Here is a 22,559-nt window from a genome sequence, read left to right as displayed (position 1 = left end):
ATGACCTAGCACAGGTAGGGAGAAAGCCCGTGAAGTCCCAGCATGCTGCAAGAATGAAAATCAAAATGACTTTAATCTGTTTTTCTCCGTCCTCGGTCTCTCCCAGTTTGGCCCGGGTTCTCCTTTTAACCCTCGAGAGTGGCTAAGAGGATGACCTAGCATAGATAGGGAGAAAGCCCGTGAAGTCCCAGCATGCTGCAAGAATGAAAATCAAAATGACTTTAATCTGTTTTTCTCCGTCCTCGGTCTCTCCCAGTTTGGCCCGGGTTCTCCTTTTAACCCTCGAGAGTGGCTAAGAGGATGACCTAGCATAGATAGGGAGAAAGCCCGTGAAGTCCCAGCACACTGCAAGAATGAAAATCAAAATGACTTTAATCTGTTTTTCTCCGTCCTCGGTCTCTCCCAGTTTGGCCCGGGTTCTCCGAGATGTTCAAGAGCTCCTGCTGCGTGAATCGGACCTCCGTGACTTGGGTCAGGTCTGGACTGAGCTCCGCACAATGTCCCACCTCGTCGACACTCTGCGGACTCACCCAGAAAGCATTTCAGGCAACGTGGATTTCGGTTCTCTTTGCCGGCTTTGGGGCTCCTCTTCCTTAGATGCTCCGGGAGAGCAAACCAAACCAGCTTTTTAAAATATATATGTGATATTTGTTAAGGGCTTATTTTGTGCCAGGCCCTGTTCTAAGCACTGGGGTAGATACAAGCCAATCAGTTGGACACAGTCCATGTCCCACATGGAACTCACAGTCTTAATCCCCATTTTGCAGATGAGGTAACAGAGGCACAGTGAAGTGACTTGTCCAAGGTCACCAAGTAGACAAGTGGAGAAGCCAGAATTAGAACTCAGGTCCTTCTAACTCCTAGGCCCGTCGTTTATCCACTAGGCCATGCTGCTCCTGGGAAGCCCCAGGTTTTGAGCACAGTCCCAGGAATCCTAAGAGCCGGTTTGTCCCCGGGTTGTCTGTTAACCAGAGGCGTGGCCCTGGTCAAGTCATTTCAATCAGGGACTTCATTGCTCGGAAAGTGAGGATAATCTGTCTGAAAAACTTTCAGACTGGTAATGCGTCATATTGAGTAGTTAACAATGGTGTGTCTCCAAACTCTCAGTGACTGCTTTCTGGTACTCAATTCCCATTTTACAAATGGGAAAACAGAGTCTCAATCAACCACTGAATCAGAAAGTGCTCAATAAATACCTCGGGTTGATTGATGGGAGTTAAAGAGTGTTTACTGTGTGCAGAGCATTGTAATAATAATAATGGTGGTATTTGTTAAGTGCTTACTATGTGCCAAGCACTGTTCTAAGCGCTGGGGTAGATACAAAGTAATCAGGTTGTTACCCCACCAGTAAGTACTGAAGGCACAGTGCCCCTGCACAAAGTAAGCACATAGAACAGTGCCCTGGCCATGAAAGAAGGACAAATCAGCAGGTGGTCCAAACCCATCTGGAAGGCCTAGAGTCCCTGTCTGTCAGATCCGCATAGACAGAGGCCTATCTTGATCAAGTTGGAAGACCACGGGATTTTAAGACATTTGAACCTAAACAAGAGTGAGTGTTTCGAAACTGAAGGGGCTTTGTCTGTCACCCCTACCTGCCCTGGAAAGCGAGTTACCACTTGGAACCGGGTAGACTCTTCCTTTCAGAAACCAAACCTGCCACACCGCATTCTCAACAGGGGAGGGTTAAGGCTAAAGAGATAAGGCTGGGAGCCCCCTCCCCTCTCTGTCACCTCCAGAATCTCTTCGTCCCCCCCGGCAGCCGGCAGCCCCCCTTCCTCAGCTCCAGACTATCCCACCTCCTATCCATCTTCCAGGTCAGTTCTGCTCTCCCTCAGCTCTAACCCCGTCGGACCCCACCCCAACCCCCTCACCTGTGAGCTTCCCAGGAAGAGAAACAAGAAGAACCACATTTTCACCTAAATTTACGTGGGTTCTTTTATTTTTTTCCCACCAGCTGAACCCCCCACCCCCCGCACATCTCACATTTCTCCCTCATGACTCTTCACTTCAGCGCTAATGTGGTATCAGCCTCCTCTCGTAGTTTCAGCCCCACATTCTCCCTACCCACAAGCCTCCCCCCCATCCAGGTCAACTTCAGGGTATCCAGGGGCGGGGGTCCTGCCCTTTCTCCTAGGGCCCGGTTTGGACAAATGAAGAGGGCAGGAGCCCTGACATGCAGCATGGCACATAGAGGAGCTGCATGGTATAATAATAATAATAATGGTATTTGTTAAGTGCTTACTATGTGCCAAGCACTGTTCTAAGCACTGGGTAGATAGAGCACGGACCTAGGACTCAGAAGGTCATGTGTTCTCATCCCGGCTCTGCCACTTGTCCGCTGGATGAGCCTGGGCAAGTCACTTCACTTCTCTTAACTAGATTCCCCAAATTCTGGGTTCCCACCAGTATTATCTTCTGCTCATCTTCAACTAAGTTCGCAATGATGGGCAGGGAACGCTACTAACGATAATGATAAAAATAATAATAGTAATGGTATTTGTTAACTGCTTACTCTGCGCTAAGCACTGTTCTAAGGAGCCACAAAAGCTTCAGGTCCCTCTTGGGGCTCACACTGTAAGTAGGAGGGAGAACAAGTATTGAATCCCTATTTCAGCGGTGAGGGAACTGAGGCATGGAGAAGTAAAGTGACTTGCCCCAGGTCACAATGCAGGCAAGTGTCAGAGGCAGGATTAGAACCCAGGCCCTCTGACTCCCAAGCCCGTGCTCTTTCCACCAGGCCACACCGCTTTTCAGCCTGGAGACAAGCCCCACCATACCACCCGGGAAGGTTTTGAAGTTCTGCTCGCTGGCCAGATTTCTTTCAACCGTGGGCCTGTCGGATTTTCCCAGCGGCCTCAGCACTGAGCCCCAAGATGGTCCACGGGGGCATCCAAGAAGCCTAGTGTTCCCGGCTACATCTGCCCACTCTTGGCTAGGGACCGTCTCTATATGTTGCCAACTTGTACTTCCCAAGCGCTTAGTACAGTGCTCTGCACACAGTAAGCGCTCAATAAATACGATTGATTGATTGATCTGCCCCACCTCTTCAGCCACATTCTCCGGGGGCCCCAAGAAGATCCTGGGACATCATCCGGTCCGATGCTTGGTTCGGGAGGTCCTTTTCAAACCCCGTGGCATCCCCTAACTCTTCTTACTTTCCCGGATTCTTGTTATTGCCCCCATCTTCACGGGTTATTCCCCCTTCTCACGGTTCCCTTTCTGTCCCCTCCCCCGTGCTCAGGAAGAGGGATCCGGATCCTGGATATCCTAAAAGCTGAGGAGACGTTGACGCTGTTTCTGGTGGATGGGGTGGGGCTGCCGGACTCGGTGGTGTACCTCCTCGTTAATTCGCAAGTGCGTCCCGAGCAGGTAAGGCGGCCACCACGGCTTTGGCCAGACCAGGGTGGGCTGGGCTGGGCTGGGGTGATCTGGACGGAGCTGGGATGGGGTGGGGTGGAGGGGAGGGAAAGAGAGAGAGCCTTTGTGTATGTACACATATTTTTTCCCTTTATTCCCTGAGGTCCATTTGTCCATGGGGGGAGCCAAGAGAGTTGTGGGGGGCAGGGGAGCTGCAGGGCAACATTCCTTCCTTCCCCAAACCCTTGCAGAAGCATGATAATAATAATAATAATAATAATAATTTTGGTATTTAAGCACTTACTGTGTGCAAAGCACTGTTCTAAACACTGGGGGGATACAAGGTAATCAGATCGTCCCATGTGGGACTCACAGTCTTAATCCTCATTTTACACATGAGGGAACTGAGGCACAGAGAAGTGAAGTGGCTTGCCTAAAGTCACACAGCTGACAATTGGCAGAGTCGGGATGGCCTAGTGGATAGAGCCCGGGCCTGGCAGTGAGTAGGACCTGGGTTCTAATCCTGACTCCACCACTTGTGTGCTTTGTGACCTTGGGCAAATTACTCAACTTCTCGGGGTTCCAGTTTACTTATCTGTAAAATGGGGATTAAGACTGTGAGCTCTTGTGGGGCAGGGGCTGTGTCCAACTTGATTATTTTGTATCTACCCCAGCACATAGAACAGTGCCTGGCATATAGTTAAGTGCTTAAACAAATACCATAAAAAAGAAATACTCGAACTGTGGTGGACTCTCCCCCTTCCTTCCCCCTTTCCCTCCTCCTCCTGTTCCTCTCTTCATTCATTCAATCGTATTTATTGAGCTCTTACTGTATGCAGAGCACTGTACTAAGCACTCTCTTCCTTCCCCCATCCTCACTCTCTTCCCTCCACCTGCTCTCCTCTCCTCAACATCCTGCAACCCCAACCATCTCTTTTCATTCATTCATTCATTCAATCACATTTATTGCTCACTTACTGTGTTCAGAGCACTGTACTAAAAGCTTGAAAAAGTACAGAAGCAGCGTGGCTCAGTGGAAAGAGCACGGACTTTGGAGTCAGAGGTCATGGGTTCAAATCCCAGCTCCACCAATTGTCAGCTGTGTGACTCTGGGCAAGTCACTTAACTTCTCTGCTCCTCAGTTCCCTCATCTGTAAAATGGGGATTAAGACTGTGAGCCTCCCCGTGGGACAACCTGATCACCTTATAACCTCCCCAGCGCTTAGAACAGTGCTTTACATAGTAAGCACTTAATAAATGCTGTTCTTCTTCTTCTAATTATTATTATTATTACAGGACAACAATAAACAGACACATTCCCTGCCCACGATGAGCTTGCAGTCTAAAGGCTTCCCTTAAAGGCTTACAGTAGGGCTTCCCTTCAAAGCCCTACTGAGAGCTCACCTCCTCCAGGAGGCCTTCCCAGACTGAGCCCCCTTCTTCCTCTCCCCCTGCTCCCCCTCCCCATCCCCCCAGCCTTACCTCCTTCCCCTCCCCACAGCACCTGTATATATGTATATATGTTTGTACATATTTATTACTCTATTTATTTTACTTGTACATATTCTATTTATTTTATTTTGTTAATATGTTTTGTTTCGTTGTCTGTCTCCCCCTCCTAGACTGTGAGCCCGCTGTTGGGTAGGGACCGTCTCTATATGTTGCCGACTTGTACTTCCCAAGCGCTTAGTACAGTACTCTGCACACAGTAAGTGCTTAATAAATATGATTGAATGAATGCATGAATAAAGGCACTTTTTTGTCCCCTACTAGCTGGTGTCTGCCCCCGCCCCCATCCCCTCAGCACTGCTAGAAATCCCGCCCCTCCCCGAGATTGAGGTTTTCAGAGCAACCCCAGGTTCTGCTCGGCCCCACCCCGGGGGATGCAGTGATGGGAAAAATACCTCACTTCACCTCTGCTTTCTCTGCTCTCTACACATTCCTCCTTTCTCCACACATTTCCAGTGTTCTAGTTTTATGGAAAAATAGAGGGTGAGAAGAAGAGAGGGATTTGGGAACACTTTTTCCCATCCCACCATTTGGTTCATTCATTCATTCATTCAGTCAATCGTATTTATTGAGCACTTACTGTGTGCAGAGCACTGTACTAAGCGCTTGGGAAGTATTCACCAGGTACCAGCCGTCGCACTGAAGGATAGTCCCGCAAGGCTTTCATGTGGACAGCAACCAGTCAGGGCTTCAGGATCAGGCCTCAGTTTGGGCCCCGCTGGCTGGGGTTATCACAAGTTCCACTGATTAGCAAGATCATGAGCTTAAAGGCTGCTTAAAGTTTTCCAGGCATGTGCTTGGATTCCGTTTATGGGTCCCAACGAGGAATTTGCTTTGTAACTTCCCTCTCCTCATTTTCCTGTCCCTCCCTCCTCTGTTTCCACTGCCCTACCCCTACCACCATTCTTTTCAAGATTCGGGGCATGGCTTTAATCTTCTTTAGGGGAGAAGTGGATCTCTTGTCTCTGAATCCAGAGGTCTGAAATCTTGCAAAGTTTGTGGTTGTTTTTACTGAGCTGCAATAGAACCAGTGGTGGCACATGACTGTGGCTGGCACCACCAGGATTCATTATAATGATAATAATAATAATTATGGCATTTGTTAAGCACTTAATATGTGCCAGGCACCGTACTAAGCACTGCAGTGGATACAGGCAAATTGGGTTGGATGTGGGGCTCACAGTCTCAATCCCCATTTTACAGATGAGGTAACAGATGATAATACTAATGATGATGGTATCTGTTAAGAGCTTGCTTTGTGCCAAGCACTGTTCTAAGTAAACGCTGGGGTAGGTACAAGGTAATCAGGTTGTCCCACGAGGGGCTCACAGTCTTAATCCCCATTTTGCAGATGAGGTAGCTGAGGGCCAGAGAAGTGAAGTGGTTTGCCCAAGGTCACACAGCAGACAAGTGGCAGGGCGGGATTAGACCCCATGACCTTCTGATTCCCAATCCTGTGCTCTATCTACTATGCCATGCTGCCTCTCATTGACTTTATTGGCTCTGAGGAGTGTGTGTTGGCCCACACCAAGCACAGAGTCCTTTTTGTGGCATTCCCACCCCCCTGCCTCCTCCTTACATCCACTGTCCATCAGTTAAACTTCCCTCTCTTCCTCTGCCCCACAGCGTGGCTCAGTGGAAAGAGCCCAGGCTTGGGAGTCAGAGGTCATGGGTTCTAATTCCGGCTCTGCGACTTGTCAGCTGTGTGACTTTGGGCAAGTCACTTCGCTTCTCTGTGCCTCAGTTACCTCATCTGGAAAATGGGGATTAAGACTGTGAGCCCCTCGTGGGACAACCTGATCACCTTGTATCCCCCCAGTGCTTTGAACAGTGCTTCACACATAGTAAGCACTTAACAAATACCATAATCATTATTATTATTATTATTATTATTATTCCTCTCAGACCCACTGAAAGGTCCCTCTTTTAGACTGTGAGCCCACTGTTGGGTAGGGACTGTCTCTATATGTTGCCAACTTGTACTTCCCAAGCGCTTAGTACAGTGCTCTGCACACAGTAAGCACTCAATAAATACGATTGATTGATTGATTGATTGGGGCACTCTGACTTGTCGGTTGACACAGGGCCCTGCAACTCCAGCAAGCCCTCCCAGAATTTTCACTGAGAAGCAGCATAGCCTCGTGGCTAGCACATGGCCCTGGGAGTTAAAAGGACCCAGCTCCACCACTTGTCTGATGTGTGACCTTGGGCAAGTCACTTCACTTCTCTGTGCCTCAGTTACCTTATTTGTAAAAGGGGGATTAAGATGGTACGTGGGAGAGGGACTGTGTCCAACCTGATTCATTCAATTCATTCAATTATATTTACTGAGCGCTTACTGAGTGCAGAGCATTCCCTGCCCACAACGAGCTTAGAGTCTGGATGGGGGAAGATGGAAATGAATGAAAATAAATAAAATGACAAATATGTACATAAGTGCTGTGGAGTTGGGGGTGGGGGAAGAGCAGGGGAACAAATCAGGGTGACGTAGAAGGGAGTGGGAGATGAGGAACGGGGGGCTTAGTCTGGGAAGGCCTCATTCATCCAGTCGTATTTATTGAGCACTTACTGTATGTAGAGCACTGTACTATGCCCTTGGGAAGTTCAAATCGGCAACATATAGAGATGGTCCCTACCCAACAACGGGCTCGCAGTCTAGAAGGTAGAGATGTCTTGAAGGCAGGAGGAGATGCAAGACTGGAGAGAGGGAGAGAGATCAGGGCTGGAGATGTAGATTTAGTTATCATAAGCACAGAGATGGTAATTGAAGCCATGGGAATGAATGAGGTCTCTTCAAGGGAGTGTGGACTCCCACAGCTACGGGGTGAGAAGCAGAGGAGGATCCCGTGAAGGAGACTGAGAATGAACATCCAGAGAGGTAAGGGGAGAACCAGGATAGTGTTTCCAGGTGAAGGGGTGGTCCACAGTATCAAAGGCAGCTGAGAGGTTGAGGAGGATGAGGATGGGGTAGAGGCCATTGGATTTGTCAAGAAGAAGATCATTGGTGACCTTTGAGAGGGCTGTTTCTGAGGAATGAAGGAGACGGAAGCCAGATTGTAGGGGGTCAAGGAGAGAATTGCAGTAGAGGAATTTGAGACAGCCGGTGTAGACAACTCACTCAAGGAGTTTGAGGAGGAATGGTAGGAGGGAGATGGGGCGGTAACTGGAGGGAACCATGGGGTCAAAGGAGGGTTTCTTAGGGTAGGGCAGATGTGTGAGCCCGTTTTTGGGTAAGGATTGTCTCTATCTGTTGCTGAATTGTACTTTCCAATCGCTTAGTACAGTGCTCTGCACATAGGAAGTGCTCAATAAATACAATTGAATGAATTAATGAATGTTTGAAAGCAGCGGGACGGAAGGCATTGGGGAGTGAATGGTTGAAGACGGTTGTTAGGGTGGGACAAAGGGAGGGGGTGAGAGTTTTGATAAGGTGCAAAGGGTGCACAGGTGGAGGGAATGTGTTTTGAGAGGAGGCAGGAGATCTCCTCTGAAGATACTGCTGGGAAGGAAGGGACAGTTGAAGAGGGGGCTAGAATGGGGAGGGACTGAGGAGGGCCAGGGGTGATTTTAAGGATCTCACACCTGATGTTGTCACTTTTCTTAATAAAGTAGGTGGCCAGCTCATTGGGGACAAGGGAGGGTGGAGGTGGGAGGACGGGGGACTGAGGAGGGAGTTAAATGTCTAGGACAACTGGCAAGGATGATGAGCACGGGGGTCAGTAAGGGTAGAGAAATAGTTTTTCCCGGCAGAGGAGAGGGCAGAGTTAAAGCATGCAAGGATAAACTTGAAGTGGGCAAAGTCGGCCTAATATTTAGATTCCTGCCAGCGGCGCTCTGCGGCTCGAGCACAGAAGCGAAGGAGGCAGAATGTGCAGGGCTGTGGGTTAGTTGTACAAGAGCAACAAAGGGATAGGGGAGCGAGTACAAGCTGTACAAGCGCTTAGTACAGTGCTCTGCACACAGTAAGCTTTCAATAAATACGATTGAATGAATGAGTTGAGTTCAGGAGAAAGAGCTCCAACCGTCTCTATACGTTGCAGACTTGTACTTCCCAAGCGCTTAGTATGCTGTCCTGCCCACAGTAAGTGCTCAATAAATACGATTGAAGGAATGAGAATGTCTATTTGGTCATCAAGGGAGGCTAAGTGGAGCGTGATGAGTTGAGAAAATTGGATGGGGTCCATAGATTGGAGGTCTCTGTGGAGGAATAGTACAGATTTACAGATTCCTCCCTTCAAGGCCCTACTGAGAGCTCACCTCCTCCAGGAGGCCTTCCCAGACTGAGCCCCTTCCTTCCTCTCCCCCTCGTCCCCCTCTCCATCCCCCCCATTTTACCTCCTTCCCTTCCCCACAGCACCTGTATATATGTATATATGTTTGTACATATTTATTACTCTATTTATTTATTTATTTTACCTGTACATATCTATTCTATTTATTTTATTTTGTTAGTGTGTTTGGTTTTGTTCTCTGTCTCCCCCTTTTAGACTGTGAGCCCACTGTTGGGTAGGGACTACATCTATATGTCGCCAATTTGTACTTCCCAAGCGCTTAGTACAGTGCTCTGCACATAGTAAGTGCTCAATAAATATGATTGATGATGATGATGATGATTTAGGGGGAGGAGGTTGTGGTCAGATAGAGGGTGATCTCGTATCTACCCCAGTACAGTGCCTGGCACAGAGTAAGCACTTAACAATTGTACAAGGTTGGCAAGTTGTTGCCAACTTGTACTTCCCAAGCGCTTAGTACAGTGCTCTGCACACAGTAAGCGCTCAATAAACACGATTGAATGAATGAATGAATGAATGAACAAATACCATTAAAAAAAAAAAACCGTTGGGTGGGCTAGCCTCTCTCATTCCCCTCCTCCCCCGGCCTAAGGCATGCAGCTGCCTGGGAGGAGGACGGCTCAAGCAGGATTCTTTGGGGCCTGCAGTTGTCTACGCCCTGGGCAGGGGGCCAGAAGCTGCCCCCTGAGCTGGCCAGACCCCCAGGACTACGCGATGTAGCGAAGAAGCCGGAGCTAGTCCGCACTGCCATCCAGACCCGAGACGAGTTGGAGGTGCCAGTTGGCATTCTGGGGTGAAGCAAAGGCCACCCGGGCTCAGGGAAGAGAGCGCTGAGGCAGCGTGGCTCAGTGGAAAGAGCCTGGGCTTGGAAGTCGGAGGTCATGGGTTCAAATCCCGGCTCCGCCACTTGTCAGCTGTGTGACTTTGGGCAAGTCACTTCACTTCTCTGGGCCTCAGTGACCTCATCTGGAAAATGGGGATGAAGACTGTGAGTCCCCCGGGGGACAACCTGATCACCTTGTATCCTCCCCAGTGCTTAGAACAGTGCTTTGCACATAGTAAGCGCTTAATAAATGCCATCATTATTATTATTATTATCCAGGCCCTCTCTGTACCAAGCGGCCCACCGAGTGCCCCTGCAGCCCCCTGATCTCCCCTGCCACCCCCCAGCAGGGGCTCTTTCAGTCCTCTCTGTCAAGAGACTTGGCTGCCTCACCCTGGCAGCAGCGGTCAATCATAGCAGGTGAAGCTCCACACCTGGGGTAGATACAAGGTAATCAGGTTGTCCCACGTGGGGCTCATAGTCTTCATCCACATTTTACAGAGGAGTTCACTGAGGCACAGAGAAGTTAAAGAGAGCTCAGAGAGCTCACCTCCTCCAGGAGGCCTTCCCAGACTGAGCCCCTTCCTTCCTCTCCCCCTCGTCCCCCTCTCCATCCCCCCATCCTACCTCCTTCCCTTCTCCACAGCACCTGTATATATGTATAAATGTTTGTACATATTTATTACTCTATTTATTTTACTTGTACATATCCATTCTATTTATTTTATTTTGTTAGTATGTTTTGGTTTTGTTCTCTGTCTCCCTCTTTTTAGACCATGAGCCCACTGTTGGGTAGGGACTGTCTCTATATGTTGCCAACTTGTACTTCCCAAGCGCTTAGTACAGTGCTCTGCACACAATAAGCGCTCAATAAATACGATTGATTGATTGATTAAATGACTTGCCCGAGGTCACACAGCTAAGTGGCGGAGCCGGGATTAGAACCCATGACCTCTGATTCCCAAGCCGCTTATTGCTAGGCTATGCCGCTCCTCTTTTTCCCTTCAATCTGGGAAGCTGTGCCTGGAGCCCTTGGGTGCAGGGGGTGGGCCCCGTGCCCTCGACGAGCATTCATTCATTCATTCATTCAATCAATTGTATTTATTGAGCTGGTGTGCCTCGGCTGGTTATTTTTTTCCAACTCCTTTAGCTAACGAAAGCCAGCCCAGGTTGAAGGCCCATGAGCCAGCCCACCTCCTTCTCCTGTCAGGGTCTTCCTGGGAGAGAGGAGGGGAGAGAGGAAAAGAGGAAGGGAGAGTGGAGGAAGAAATAATAATAATAATGATGGCATTTATTCATTCATTCAATCATATTTATTGAGCACTTACTGTGTGCAGAGCACTGTACTAAAAGCTTGGGAAGTCCAAGTTGGCACCATATAGAGACGGCCCCTACCCAACAGTGGGCTCACAGTCTAGAAGGGGGAGACGGAGAACAAAACAAAACATAGTGCTTTGCACATTTATCAAGTGCTTACTATGTGCACAGCACTGTTCTAAGCGCTGGTGAGGTTGCAAGGTGATCAGGTTGTCCCATGGGGGGCTCACGGTCTTCATCCCCATTTTACAGATGAGGTAACTGAGGCCCAAAGAAGTGAAGTGACTTACCCAAAGTCACACAGCTGACAAGTGGCGGAGCCGGGATTTGAACCCATGACCTCTGACTCCAAAGCCCGTGAGGAGGGAAAGAGGAAGGAAGAGACTGAGGGAGGGAATAATAATAATAATTCATTCATTCACTCGTATTTATTGAGCGCTTACTGTGTGCAGAGCACTGTACTAAGCGCTTGGGAAGTGCAATTATTATAATGGTATTTGTTAAGCGCATACTCTGTGTCAAGTACAGTGCTTGGCACATAGTAAGTGCTTAACTAATACCATTATTATTATTAGTGATGGCATTTGTTAAGCACTTACTATGTGCGAAGCACTGTTCTAAGCGCTGGGGAGGGTACAAGATGATCACATTGTCCCATGTAGGGCTCACAGTCTTAATCCCCATTTAGTATTGTTATTACTATATCAATAGTATAGTAATAGAAGCAGCGTGGCTCAGTGGAAAAGAGCAATGGCTTCAGAGTCAGAGGTCATGGGTTCAAATCCAGACTCTGCTGTGTGACTTTGGGCAAGTCACTTAACTTCTCTGGGCCTCAGTTACCTCATCTGTAAAACGGGAATTAAGACTGTGAGCCCCCTGTGGGACAACCTTATCACCTTGTAACCTCCCCAGCTCTTAGAACAGTGCTTTGCACATAGTAGGCACTTAATAAATGCCATTATTATTATTAATAGTATTAATTAATTAGTATTAGTATTAATAGCAATCCCACATTAATAGTATTATTATTACTATTATCACTGTTTTAAGCACTAGGGTAGATACAAGTTATTCAGGTTGGACGCAGTTCATGTCCCACATGGGGCTCACAGTCGTAATCCCCATCTCACAGATAAGGTCACTGAGGCCCAGAGAAGTGACGTGACTTGCCCAAGGTCACACAGCAGAGAAGTGGCAGAGATGGGGCTAGAACTCAGGTCCTGCGAACTCCCAGGCGCGTGCTCTATTTACCAAGGCAACGCTGCTGGGAGGGAAGGAAAGAGGAAGGGAGAGAGGGAGTGAAAGAGAAAGGGAGGGAGGGAAGGCGGACCTGTCTGCCTGCCACCCGGCATTTCGGCCAAGGGTGGGCAGGAGGCCGGGAAGAGAGCCGGCCTCCTTGGGACTTTCGTAGGCTCCCTATTTCTGAATTTAAAAAATTCCCCTAAGATTTTTGTGGTCGGGGAGGGGAGCTGCTGATAGAGAAAAAATTAAGGGAAAAGCTTCTTCCTCTTTTAACAATAACGTTGGCATTTGTTAAGTTCTTACTAAGTGCCAAGCACCGTTCTAAACGCTGGGGTAGATACAAGGTAACCAGGTTGTCCCATGTGGGGCTCATATTCTTCATCGACATTTTACTGAGGCACAGAGAAATTTGATGACTTGCCCGAGGTCACACAGCTAAGTGGCAGAGCCGGGATTAGAACCCATGACCTCTGACCCCCAAGCCGCTTGCCGCTAGGCTATGCCGCTCCTCTTTTTCCCTTCAATCTGGGAAGCTGTGCCTGGAGCCCTTGGGTGCAGGGGGTGGGCCCCGTGACCTCGGCTAGCATTCATTCATTCATTCAATCGTATTTAGTGAGCGCTTACTGTGTGCAGAGACTGTACTAAGCACTTGGGAAGTACAAGTTGGCAACATATAGAGACAGTCCCTACCCAACAGCGGGCTCACAGTCTAGAAGGGGGAGACAGACAACAAGACAAAACATATTAATAAAATAAAATAAATAGAATAAATATGTACAAGTGAAATAGAGTAATAAATATGTACAAACATATATACATATATACAGGTGGTGTGGGGAGGGGAAGGAGGTAAAATGGGGGATGGGGAGGGGGAGGAGGGGGAGAGGAAGGAGGGGGCTCAGTCTGGGAAGGCCTGCTATGAGAAGCAGCATGGCTCAGTGGAAAGAGCCCAGGCTTTGGAGTCAGAGGTCATGGGTTCAAACCCCGGCTTTGCCAATTGTCAGCTATGTGACTTTGGGCAAGTCACTTAACTCCTCTGGGCCTCAGTTACCTCATCTGTAAAATGGGGATTAAGACTGTGAGCCCCCCATGGGACAACCTGATCACTTTGTTACCTCCCCAGCGCTTAGAACAGTGCTTTGCACATAGTAAGCGCTTAATAAATGCCATCATCATAGAACAGTGCTTTGCACATAGTAAGCGCTTAATAAATGCCATTATAATTATTATTATTATCATCATCATCCACAACCACCCTCCCCACAAGCAGGGTGCACCAGCAGAGGTGAGGGTGTGCCAGAGGATGGCACGTGATCTGTCTCTGGGAAACTTTTTCTTTTCCAAGACTGTACACTGACTGCTTTATCCTGGGCTGAAGTAGCTTTTTTAATGGTATTTGTTGAGTACTTAATCTGTGCCAGGCACTTACTAAGCACTGGGGTAGACTGGACTGAGCACAGTCCGTGTCCCACATGGGGCTCACAGTCTTAATCCCCATTTTACAGATGAGGTAACGGAGGCCCGATGAAGTGACTTGCCCACGATCACACAGCAGACCTTGTGGACTGTAGCTATAAAATAATTTTGGTATTTGTTAAGCGCTTACTATGGGCAAAGCACTGGTCTAAGCGCTGGGGAGGATACAAGGGGATCAGGTTGTCCCCTGTAGGGCTCACAATCTTAATCCCCATTTTACAGATGAGGTAATTGAGGCACAGAGATGTGAAGTAACTTGTCCACGATCACACAGCAGACCTTGTGGACTGTAGCTGTAAAATAATTTGGGTATTTGTTAAGCGCTTACTATGGGCAAAGCACTGGTCTAAGCGCTGGGGAGGATACAAGGGGATCAGGTTGTCCCATGTAGGGCTCACAATCTTAATCCCCATTTTACAGATGAGGTAACTGAGGCACAGAGACGTGAAGTGACTTGCCCATACTCACACAGCTGACAGGTGGCAAAGCTGGGATTTGAACCCATGACCTCCGACTCCCAAGCCTTTGCCCTTTCCACTGAGCCACGCTGCTTCTCTAAAAGCAGCATGGCGTAGTGAATAGAGGAGGGGCCTGGGAATCAGAAGGGCATGGGTTCTAATCCTGGCTCCAACACTTGTCTGCAGTATGACCATGGGCAAATCATGTCACTTCTCTGTGCCTCAGTTACCTCGTCCTTAAAATGGGAATTGAGACTATGAGCCCCACGTGGGTGAGGGACTGTGTCCGAGTCAATTTGCTTTAGAGAAGCAGCATGACTTAGTGGAAAGAGCCCGGGCTTGAGAGTCAGAGGCTGTGGGTTCTAATCCTGACTCTGCCCCTTGTCAGCTGTGAGACTTTGGGCAAGTCACTTAACTTCTCTATGCCTCAGTTCCCTCATCTGTAAAATGGGGATGAAGACTGTGAGCCCCACGTGGGACAACTTGATCACCTTGTATCCCCCCAGTGCTCAGAACAGTGCTCTGCACATAGTAAGTGCTTAATAAATGCTATCATCATTATCATCATTGACTTTAAAGCACTTAATCACCGTGCTCCCTCCTACCTCACCTCACTGCTCTCCTATTAACAACTCAGCCCAAACACTTCGCTCCTCTAACGCTAACCTTCTCAGTGTACCTAGATCTCGTCTAGCTCGCCACCGACCTCTCGCCCACGTCCTACCTCTGGCCTGGAGAGCCCTCCCTCCTCATATCAGACAGATCATTGCTCTCCCCCATTTCAAAACCATACTGAAGGCACATCTTCTAGACTGTGAGCCCACTGTTGGGTAGGGACCGTCTCTATATGTTGCCAACTTGGACTTCCCAAGCGCTTAGTACAGTGCTCTGCACACAGTAAGCGCTCAATAAATATGAATGAATGAATGAATGAATCTTCTCCAAGAAGCATTCTCTGACTAAGCTCTCCTCTCCTCTTCTCCCAGTCCCCTCTGCACTGCCCTTACTTAATAATAATAATAATAATGATGGCATTTGTTAAGCACTTACTATGTGCAAAGCACTGTTCTAAGCGCTGGGGGGATACAAGGTGATCAGGTTGTCCCACGGGGGGCTCATAGTCTTAATCCCCATTTTACAGATGAGGTAACTGAGGCATAGAGAAGTTAAGTGACTTGCCCAATGTCACACAGCAGACATGTGGCGGGGCTGGGATTTTAACCCATGACCTCTGACTCCAAATAATAATAATAATAATAATAATAATAATAATAATGGCATATATTAAGCATTTACTATGTGCAAAGCACTGTTCTAAGCTCTGGGGAGGTTACAAGGTGATCAGGTTGTCCCATAGGGATCTCACAGTATTAATCCCCATTTTACAGATGAGGTAACTGAGGCACAGAGAAGTTAGGTGACTTGCCCAAAGTCACACAACTGACAGTTGGCGGAGCTGGGATTTGAACCCATGACCTCTGACTCCAAAGCCAGGGCTCTTTCCACTGAGCCATGCTACTTGTTCTTTCATCCTCCCTCCAATCCACACAGCACATATGTACATATCTGTAATTTATTTATTTATTTAATTAATGTCTGTCTCCCCCTCTAGACTGTGAGCTCCTTGTAAGCAAAAATGTGTCTGCTTGTTTTTTCATTTAATTCCCCCAAGTGCTTAGTACAGTGCTTTGCATACAATGATTGAATGAGCGGCTACTATAGTGGCCACCAGCCCAGGGCTCTGTTGTGGACACTGGTTGGGGCTCTGAGAAGTGCAGGATAATACAGTGACACATTCTCTGCCCAAAAAGAACTTATATTCTGATGCCCCGGGGCGGGGGAAACCAACATTTTGAAATTTTAGGAATTTTTTTAAAACTTTGAGTTTGTTTACAATTCACACAAGTTGAAAATACACTAGCAACGTTTCTCCATCTCTAAAAGGAATCATCCATCGTTTTTAACTGAGCTTATATTTTGTATACATTTTAGAAAGGAAAGAGAAGGAAAAATGCGTGGGCCATGGCATATTTTTCAGAAATAAAACCATTCCTTCACAATAGGAGTTGCACAAGCGGTTGAGAACAAGATGCCTAGATCAGCAAATGCAGATTTCGGCCGACAAATTGTGTGACAGTTCTACTTTGCTTTTGAGGCAAGATTTTCTAAGCTTCCTGAACACAGACTTCCAGACTAGGTCCAAAGTCTTCCTGAAATCCCATTCCCATCTTCGTCTGGAAGCATTCCCTGTTTGATTGTCCTCCACCCGGGTATTCCCCTCTTAGGTCCCCCCTCAGCTTCTCTACGTTCCAAGGAAAAGACTCTACCATTGCGAGTGAACTTTTAGACTGTGAGCCCACTGTTGGGTAGGGACTGTCTCTATATGTTGCCAATTTGTACTTCCCAAGCGCTTAGTACAGTGCTCTGCACACAGTAAGCGCTCAATAAATACGATTGGTGATGATGATGATGATGATGACCCATTCCTCCCTGTCTAGACTGTAAGCTCGCTTTGTGCAGGGAATAGGTCTACCAATTCTGAATATTGTACTTTTCCAAGAGCATAATACAGTGCTCTGCACGCGGTGGATAGACCATAGGCCTTGGAGTCAGAAGGACCCGGGTTCTAATCTCGGCTCTGCAACTTGCTGCTGGGTGGCCTGGGGCAAGTCACTTCACTTCTCTCTGCCTCAGTTACCTCATCTGTAAAATGGGGATAAAGACTATGAGCCCTATGTGGGACAGGGACTGTGTCCAACCCAGTCTACTCAGCACTTAGTATAGAGCCTGGCACGTAGTAAGCACTTAACAAATATCACAATTATATTATTATCATCATTATGTGCTCAATAAATAGGAATGATTGATGGATTGAGAGTCTACCTGAGTCTACCCCAAGGAGCCCCATCACTGCTCCCCTCTCTCTGCTTGATGTAATTTTTTAAATGATATTTGTGAGCCCACTGTTGGGTAGGGACTGTCTCTATATGTTGCCAACTTGTACTTCCCAAGCGCTTAGTACAGTGCTCGGCACACAGTAAGCGCTCAATAAATATGATTGATTGATTGTTAAGCGCTTACTGTATAATAAGTCAGGCACTGTACTAAGCACTGGAGTAGACACCAGCTAATCGGGCTAGACACAGTCCATGTCCCTCATGGGGCCTGCCGTCTTAATCTCCATTTCACAGTTGAGAGAACAGAGGCCCAGAGAAGTGAAGTGACTTGCCCAACATCACACAGCAGAGAAGCGGCAGTGGCAGGATTAGAACCCAGGTCTTTCTGACTCCTAGGCTTGTGCTCTATCCATTAGACTGCCCTGCTTCTCTTTTGACCTCTGTATGGCTCCACAGAGTGGGTTGAGATGGGAAGCAGTGTGGTCTAGTGGATAGAGCTTGGGCCTGGGAGTTAGAGGACCTGGGTTCTAATCCCAGCTCTGTCAGTTGTCTGCTGTGTGACCTTGGGCAAGTTACTTCACTTCTCTGGGCCTCAGCGACCGCATCAGTCAAATAATAATAATAATATAATAATAATGATGGTTTTTGTTAAGCGCTTACTATGTGCCAAACACTGTTCTAAGAACTGGGGGGGATACAAGGTGATCAGGTTGTCCTACATGGGGCTCACAGTCTTAATCCCCATTTTACAGATGAGGGCACTGAGGCACAGAGAAGTTAAGTGACTTGCCTAAAGTCACGCAGCGAACAATTGGCAGAGCCGGAATTTGAACCCATGGCCTCTGACTCCCAAGCCCGTGTTCGTTCCATTGAGCCATGCTGCTCTTTCCATTGAGCCACACTGCTTCTCTTTGAGGATTAAGATGAGGATTAAGACTGTGGGCCCTATGTGGGACAGGGACTGTGTCCCTCCTAATTACCTTGCATCTACCCTAGCACCTTTACAGGGCTTGGCACGTAATACGTATAAAACAGATATCACTTTTTTTTTAAATAAAAAAGGGAAATGGGCCTGAAGCTGAGGGCTCCTCTTTATGTGGAGAAGAAAAAAGAAGGAAACTGCGTCCCGATAGTGTGAGACATTTCCCGAATCAAGCCTGTGTGATGGGCAGCCTGATACCCGGAGTCTTCCCATCCCCACCTTCTGTTCCACTCTCTGCCACCACCTCCTTCATTCATTCATTCAGTCGTATTTATTGAGCGCTTACTGTGTGCAGAGCCCTGTACTAAGCGCTTGGGAAGTACAAGTTGGCAACATCTAGAGACGGTCCCAACAACGGGCCCACAGTCTAGAAGTCTCTGCCACCACCCCTTGAGGCAGTGAGGGAGGGAGGGAGAGAGGGGAAGGCTGGACACCTGTTGTGTCCAATCCTGGGGGCTGAGTTGGGGTCTCTGTGTCCTCCTTGACCATGGCGTCTTTGACTGCAGTTTGCCTCGGGGGTCCCGGCCTTGCAGCTGAAGGCCATTGCCTGCAGCGAGACCCTGCTGGACCGCTTCATCCTCTTCAGCCGGCGGAGGGGGGCACTGGCTGTGAAGGATGCCCTGTGTCCTCTGTCCGAGAGCCGCCTGCAGGAACTGGAGGACCAGCTTTATGCCAACGTGGACATCTTTAAACTCTTTCGGCTGGTGAGTCCTTGGGTGGACCCGTGGGGTGAGTCCTGGGTAGGTCCTTGAGGTCCCCAGTGGGTGAGAACTGGGTGGGTCTCCATGGGTAAGTCCTGGGTGGATTCATTTATTCATTCATTCAATCGTATTTATTGAGCGCTTACTGTGTGCACAGCACTGTAGTAAGCACTTAGGAAGTACAAGTTGGCAACATATAGAGACAGCCCCTACCCAACAGCAGGCTCACAGTCTCGAAGGGGGAGACAGACAACAAAACAAAACATATTGACAAAATCCATGGAATCTCCAGTGGGTGAGTCTGTGGGGGTCTCCAGTGGGGAAGGCTTGAGTGGGTTTAGGGTCCCTGATGGGTGAGTTCTGGAGATGATAATTACCTCGGTTCCCTCATCTGTAAAATGGGGATGGAGACTGTGAGCCCCACGTGGGTCAACCTTGATTACCTTGTATCTCCCCCAGTGCTTAGAACAGTGCTGGGCACATAGTAAGCGCTTGATAAATGCCATCATCATCATCATCATCATCAAGATGGACTGGAGAAGCAGTGTGGCCTGATGGAATGAGCCTGGGCTTGGGAGTCAAAGGTCATGAGTTTTAATAATAATAATAATAATGGTAGCATTTATTAAGTGCTTACTATGTGCAAAGCACTGTTCTAAGCGCTGGGGAGTTTACAAGGTGATCAGGTGGTCCCACATGGGGCTCACAGTCTTAATCCTCATTTTACAGATGAGATAACTGAGGCACAGAGAAGTTAAGTAACTTGCCCAAAGTCACACAGCTGACAATTGGTGGAGCAGGGATTTGAACCCCTGACCTCTGACTCCAAAGCCTGTGCTCTTTCCACTGAGCCATGCTGTGTGACTTTGGGCAAGTTACTTAACTTTTCTGGGCCTCAGTTACCTCATCTGGAAAATGGAGATTAAGATTGTGAACCCCATGTGGGACAACCTGATTACCTTGTATCTACCCCAGCACTTAAACAGTGCTTAGCACATAGTAAGCGCTCAACAAATGTCATCATCATTATTGTTATTATTGTTTGTTAAGCGCTTATTATGTGCCAAGCACTGTTCTAAGTGCTGGATCCATGGGGTCCCCAGTGGTTCATTCATTCATTCATTCATTCATTCATTCAATCCTGTTCTGGGTGTGTTCTCGCATTCCCTGGGGCAGGGTGTGTGTGAATTCATTCATTCATTCCTTCAATCATATTTATTGAGCACTTATTATGTGCAGAACACTGTACTAAGTGCTCCATCAGGGCTTCCTCCTTCCTCCTGCCCTGGAAGAAAATTTGAGAGATCATTTAGTGAAGACTTTTTTGCCTCTAATCCTGGGCATGGGAGATAATCAAGGGCAGAGACTCACGCTAAATGCGTGGAAGGAGGCAGTGGTAAACCACTTCCGTATTTTTACCAGGAAAACTCTACGGATCCACTACTGGAATAATTGCTGATGGAGGTGGGGCATTCTTAGAATAGTGCTTTGCACATAGTAAGCACTTAACACATACCATCACCATCATCATCATTTTGGGAGAGATGTGTCCATGGCATCGCTATGGGTAGAAACTACTTGACAGCATAAAACAAGAATTATTCAATCATCCCACATAGCGATAATTATGTCTTTCCCTTCATGGGGCTGAGGAAAGTGGAGAGATGGGGGCATAGGTGTTGAGAGAGCAAAGACTACACAGAATGCCTGCAATGTGTTGTTAGAAGATCTTCACAGAGAGAACGAGGGGAAATTGTTAGGTGAAATGCTTCTAGTATCCATAATCTGATTTGGCCACAATAGTGCTCACATTAGTGCTAAGGTTTTACCCTCTCCGTTAGTAGCACTGCTCTCTGAGGGCTTCATTTAGTCATTCTATTGAATTTGTTGAGCGTTTACTATCTGCAAAGCACTGTACTAAGCTCTAGGAAGAGTACAATGTAACAATAATAATAATAATAATAATGATAATGCCATTTATTAAGCGTTTACTATGTGCAAAGCACTGTTCTAAGTGCTGGAGAGATTACAAGGTGATCAGGTTGTCCCACATGGGGCTCACAGTCTTAATCCCCATTTTACAGATGAGGTAACTTGAGGCCCAGAGAAGTGAAGTGACTTGCCTAAAGTCACACAGCTGACAATTGGCGGAGCTGGGATTTGAACCCACGACCTTTGACTCCAAAGCCTAATAGCTTGGGGCCAGAGAGAAGGAGGGAAACCGTGAGAATAAGTCTTCCTAATCGAGCTGGCCGAGAATAAATCCTCCTAATCGAGCTGGCCGCTGGGTTCCTGGTTTACGTTCGTTTATTTGGGGAAATAAGATTCTTTCCTAATGTGATTGTTCTTAGTAAAAAGGGCGGCGGGTCTGCCAAAGTGTGAGTGGAACAGGATGTGTGTCAGAGGATGTTGCAAAGACAGCAGGGCATAGTGGATAGAGCACTGGCCTGGGCATCCAAAGGTCATGGATTCTAATCCTGGCTTCACCACCTGTCTGTTATGTGACCTTGGGCAAGTCACTTCCCTTCTCTTGGCCTCAATTACCTCACCTGTAAAAGGGGAATTCTTGTACATATTTACTATTCTATTTATTTTCTTTTGTTAATATGTTTTGTCTTCATTTATTCATAATTCAATCATTAATTCATTCAATCGTATTTATGGAGCACTTACTGTGTGCAGAGCACTGGACTAAGTGCTTGGGAAGTACAAGTTGGCAACATATAGAGATGGTCCCTACCCAACAGTGGGCTCACAGTCTAGACGAATGACTGTGAGCCCTCGTGCGGGGCAGGGACTGTGTCCAACCCGATTTGCTTGTATCTACCCCAGTGAACGACACCTAGTAAGTGCTTAACAAATGCTATAATTATTATTAATATTATTACTGTTCTTAAAGACAGAGAGCTGGGGGCTCCAAAGGAGAGTTTCTGCTTGATTCAGAGACTAGAAGGGGGCACGTTGTGGTTTCTGCGGGGCCCCAGGGTGGTTTCTAGGTTCTCCGCGGGCTGACTTTCTAGAGAAAACAGATTTCATATTGCTTTTACTCCAGCCAACTAAGTCTTAAATATTAGATTATTTGAGCTCAGATGTAGAATTGTGATTATAGCTCAGCTGGGATACTAGCTCCATCATCAGTCCTGCCAATCAGCTAGGCAGGACACACACACATTCACATGCATGTGTGTTCATGCATACACAGACACCTATACAAACACAATCCTCCTGACCACTGTGCTCACTTGAGCTTTGTGGTCTAGAAATTCATTCAGTCGTATTTATTGAGTGCTTACTGTGTGCAGAGCACTGTACTAAGCGCTTGGGAAGTACAAGTTGGCAACATATAGAGACAGTCCCTACCCAGCAGTGGGCTCACAGTCTAGAAGGGGGAGACAGACAACAAAACAAAACATATTAACAAAATAAAATGAATAGAATAAATATGTACAAATAAAATAGAGTAATAAATGCATACAAACATATATACATATATACAGGTGCTGTG

The 22,559-nt window shown here is 47.5% G+C and overlaps 1 protein-coding gene across 1 annotated transcript in view; it reads left to right on the top strand.

Moving 5' to 3' along the window:
- The window catches only part of ABCA4 (ATP binding cassette subfamily A member 4), a 249,212-nt gene that overhangs the window by 20,955 nt on the left and 205,698 nt on the right, over nt 1-22,559 (top strand). The window contains exons 4-6 of the mRNA XM_038745065.1: nt 407-546; nt 3,242-3,369; nt 18,860-19,057. Of these exons, the coding sequence (XP_038600993.1) occupies nt 407-546; nt 3,242-3,369; nt 18,860-19,057 (466 nt within the window). The remainder of the gene's footprint in view (nt 1-406; nt 547-3,241; nt 3,370-18,859; nt 19,058-22,559) is intronic.

The sequence above is a fragment of the Tachyglossus aculeatus genome, chromosome 4 (genome assembly GCF_015852505.1).
Source record: "Tachyglossus aculeatus isolate mTacAcu1 chromosome 4, mTacAcu1.pri, whole genome shotgun sequence".
In the NCBI taxonomy this organism is placed as follows: domain Eukaryota; kingdom Metazoa; phylum Chordata; class Mammalia; order Monotremata; family Tachyglossidae; genus Tachyglossus; species Tachyglossus aculeatus.
The sequence above is the reverse complement of the archived record's forward strand: the minus strand, read 5'-3'. Positions and strand labels throughout refer to the sequence as shown.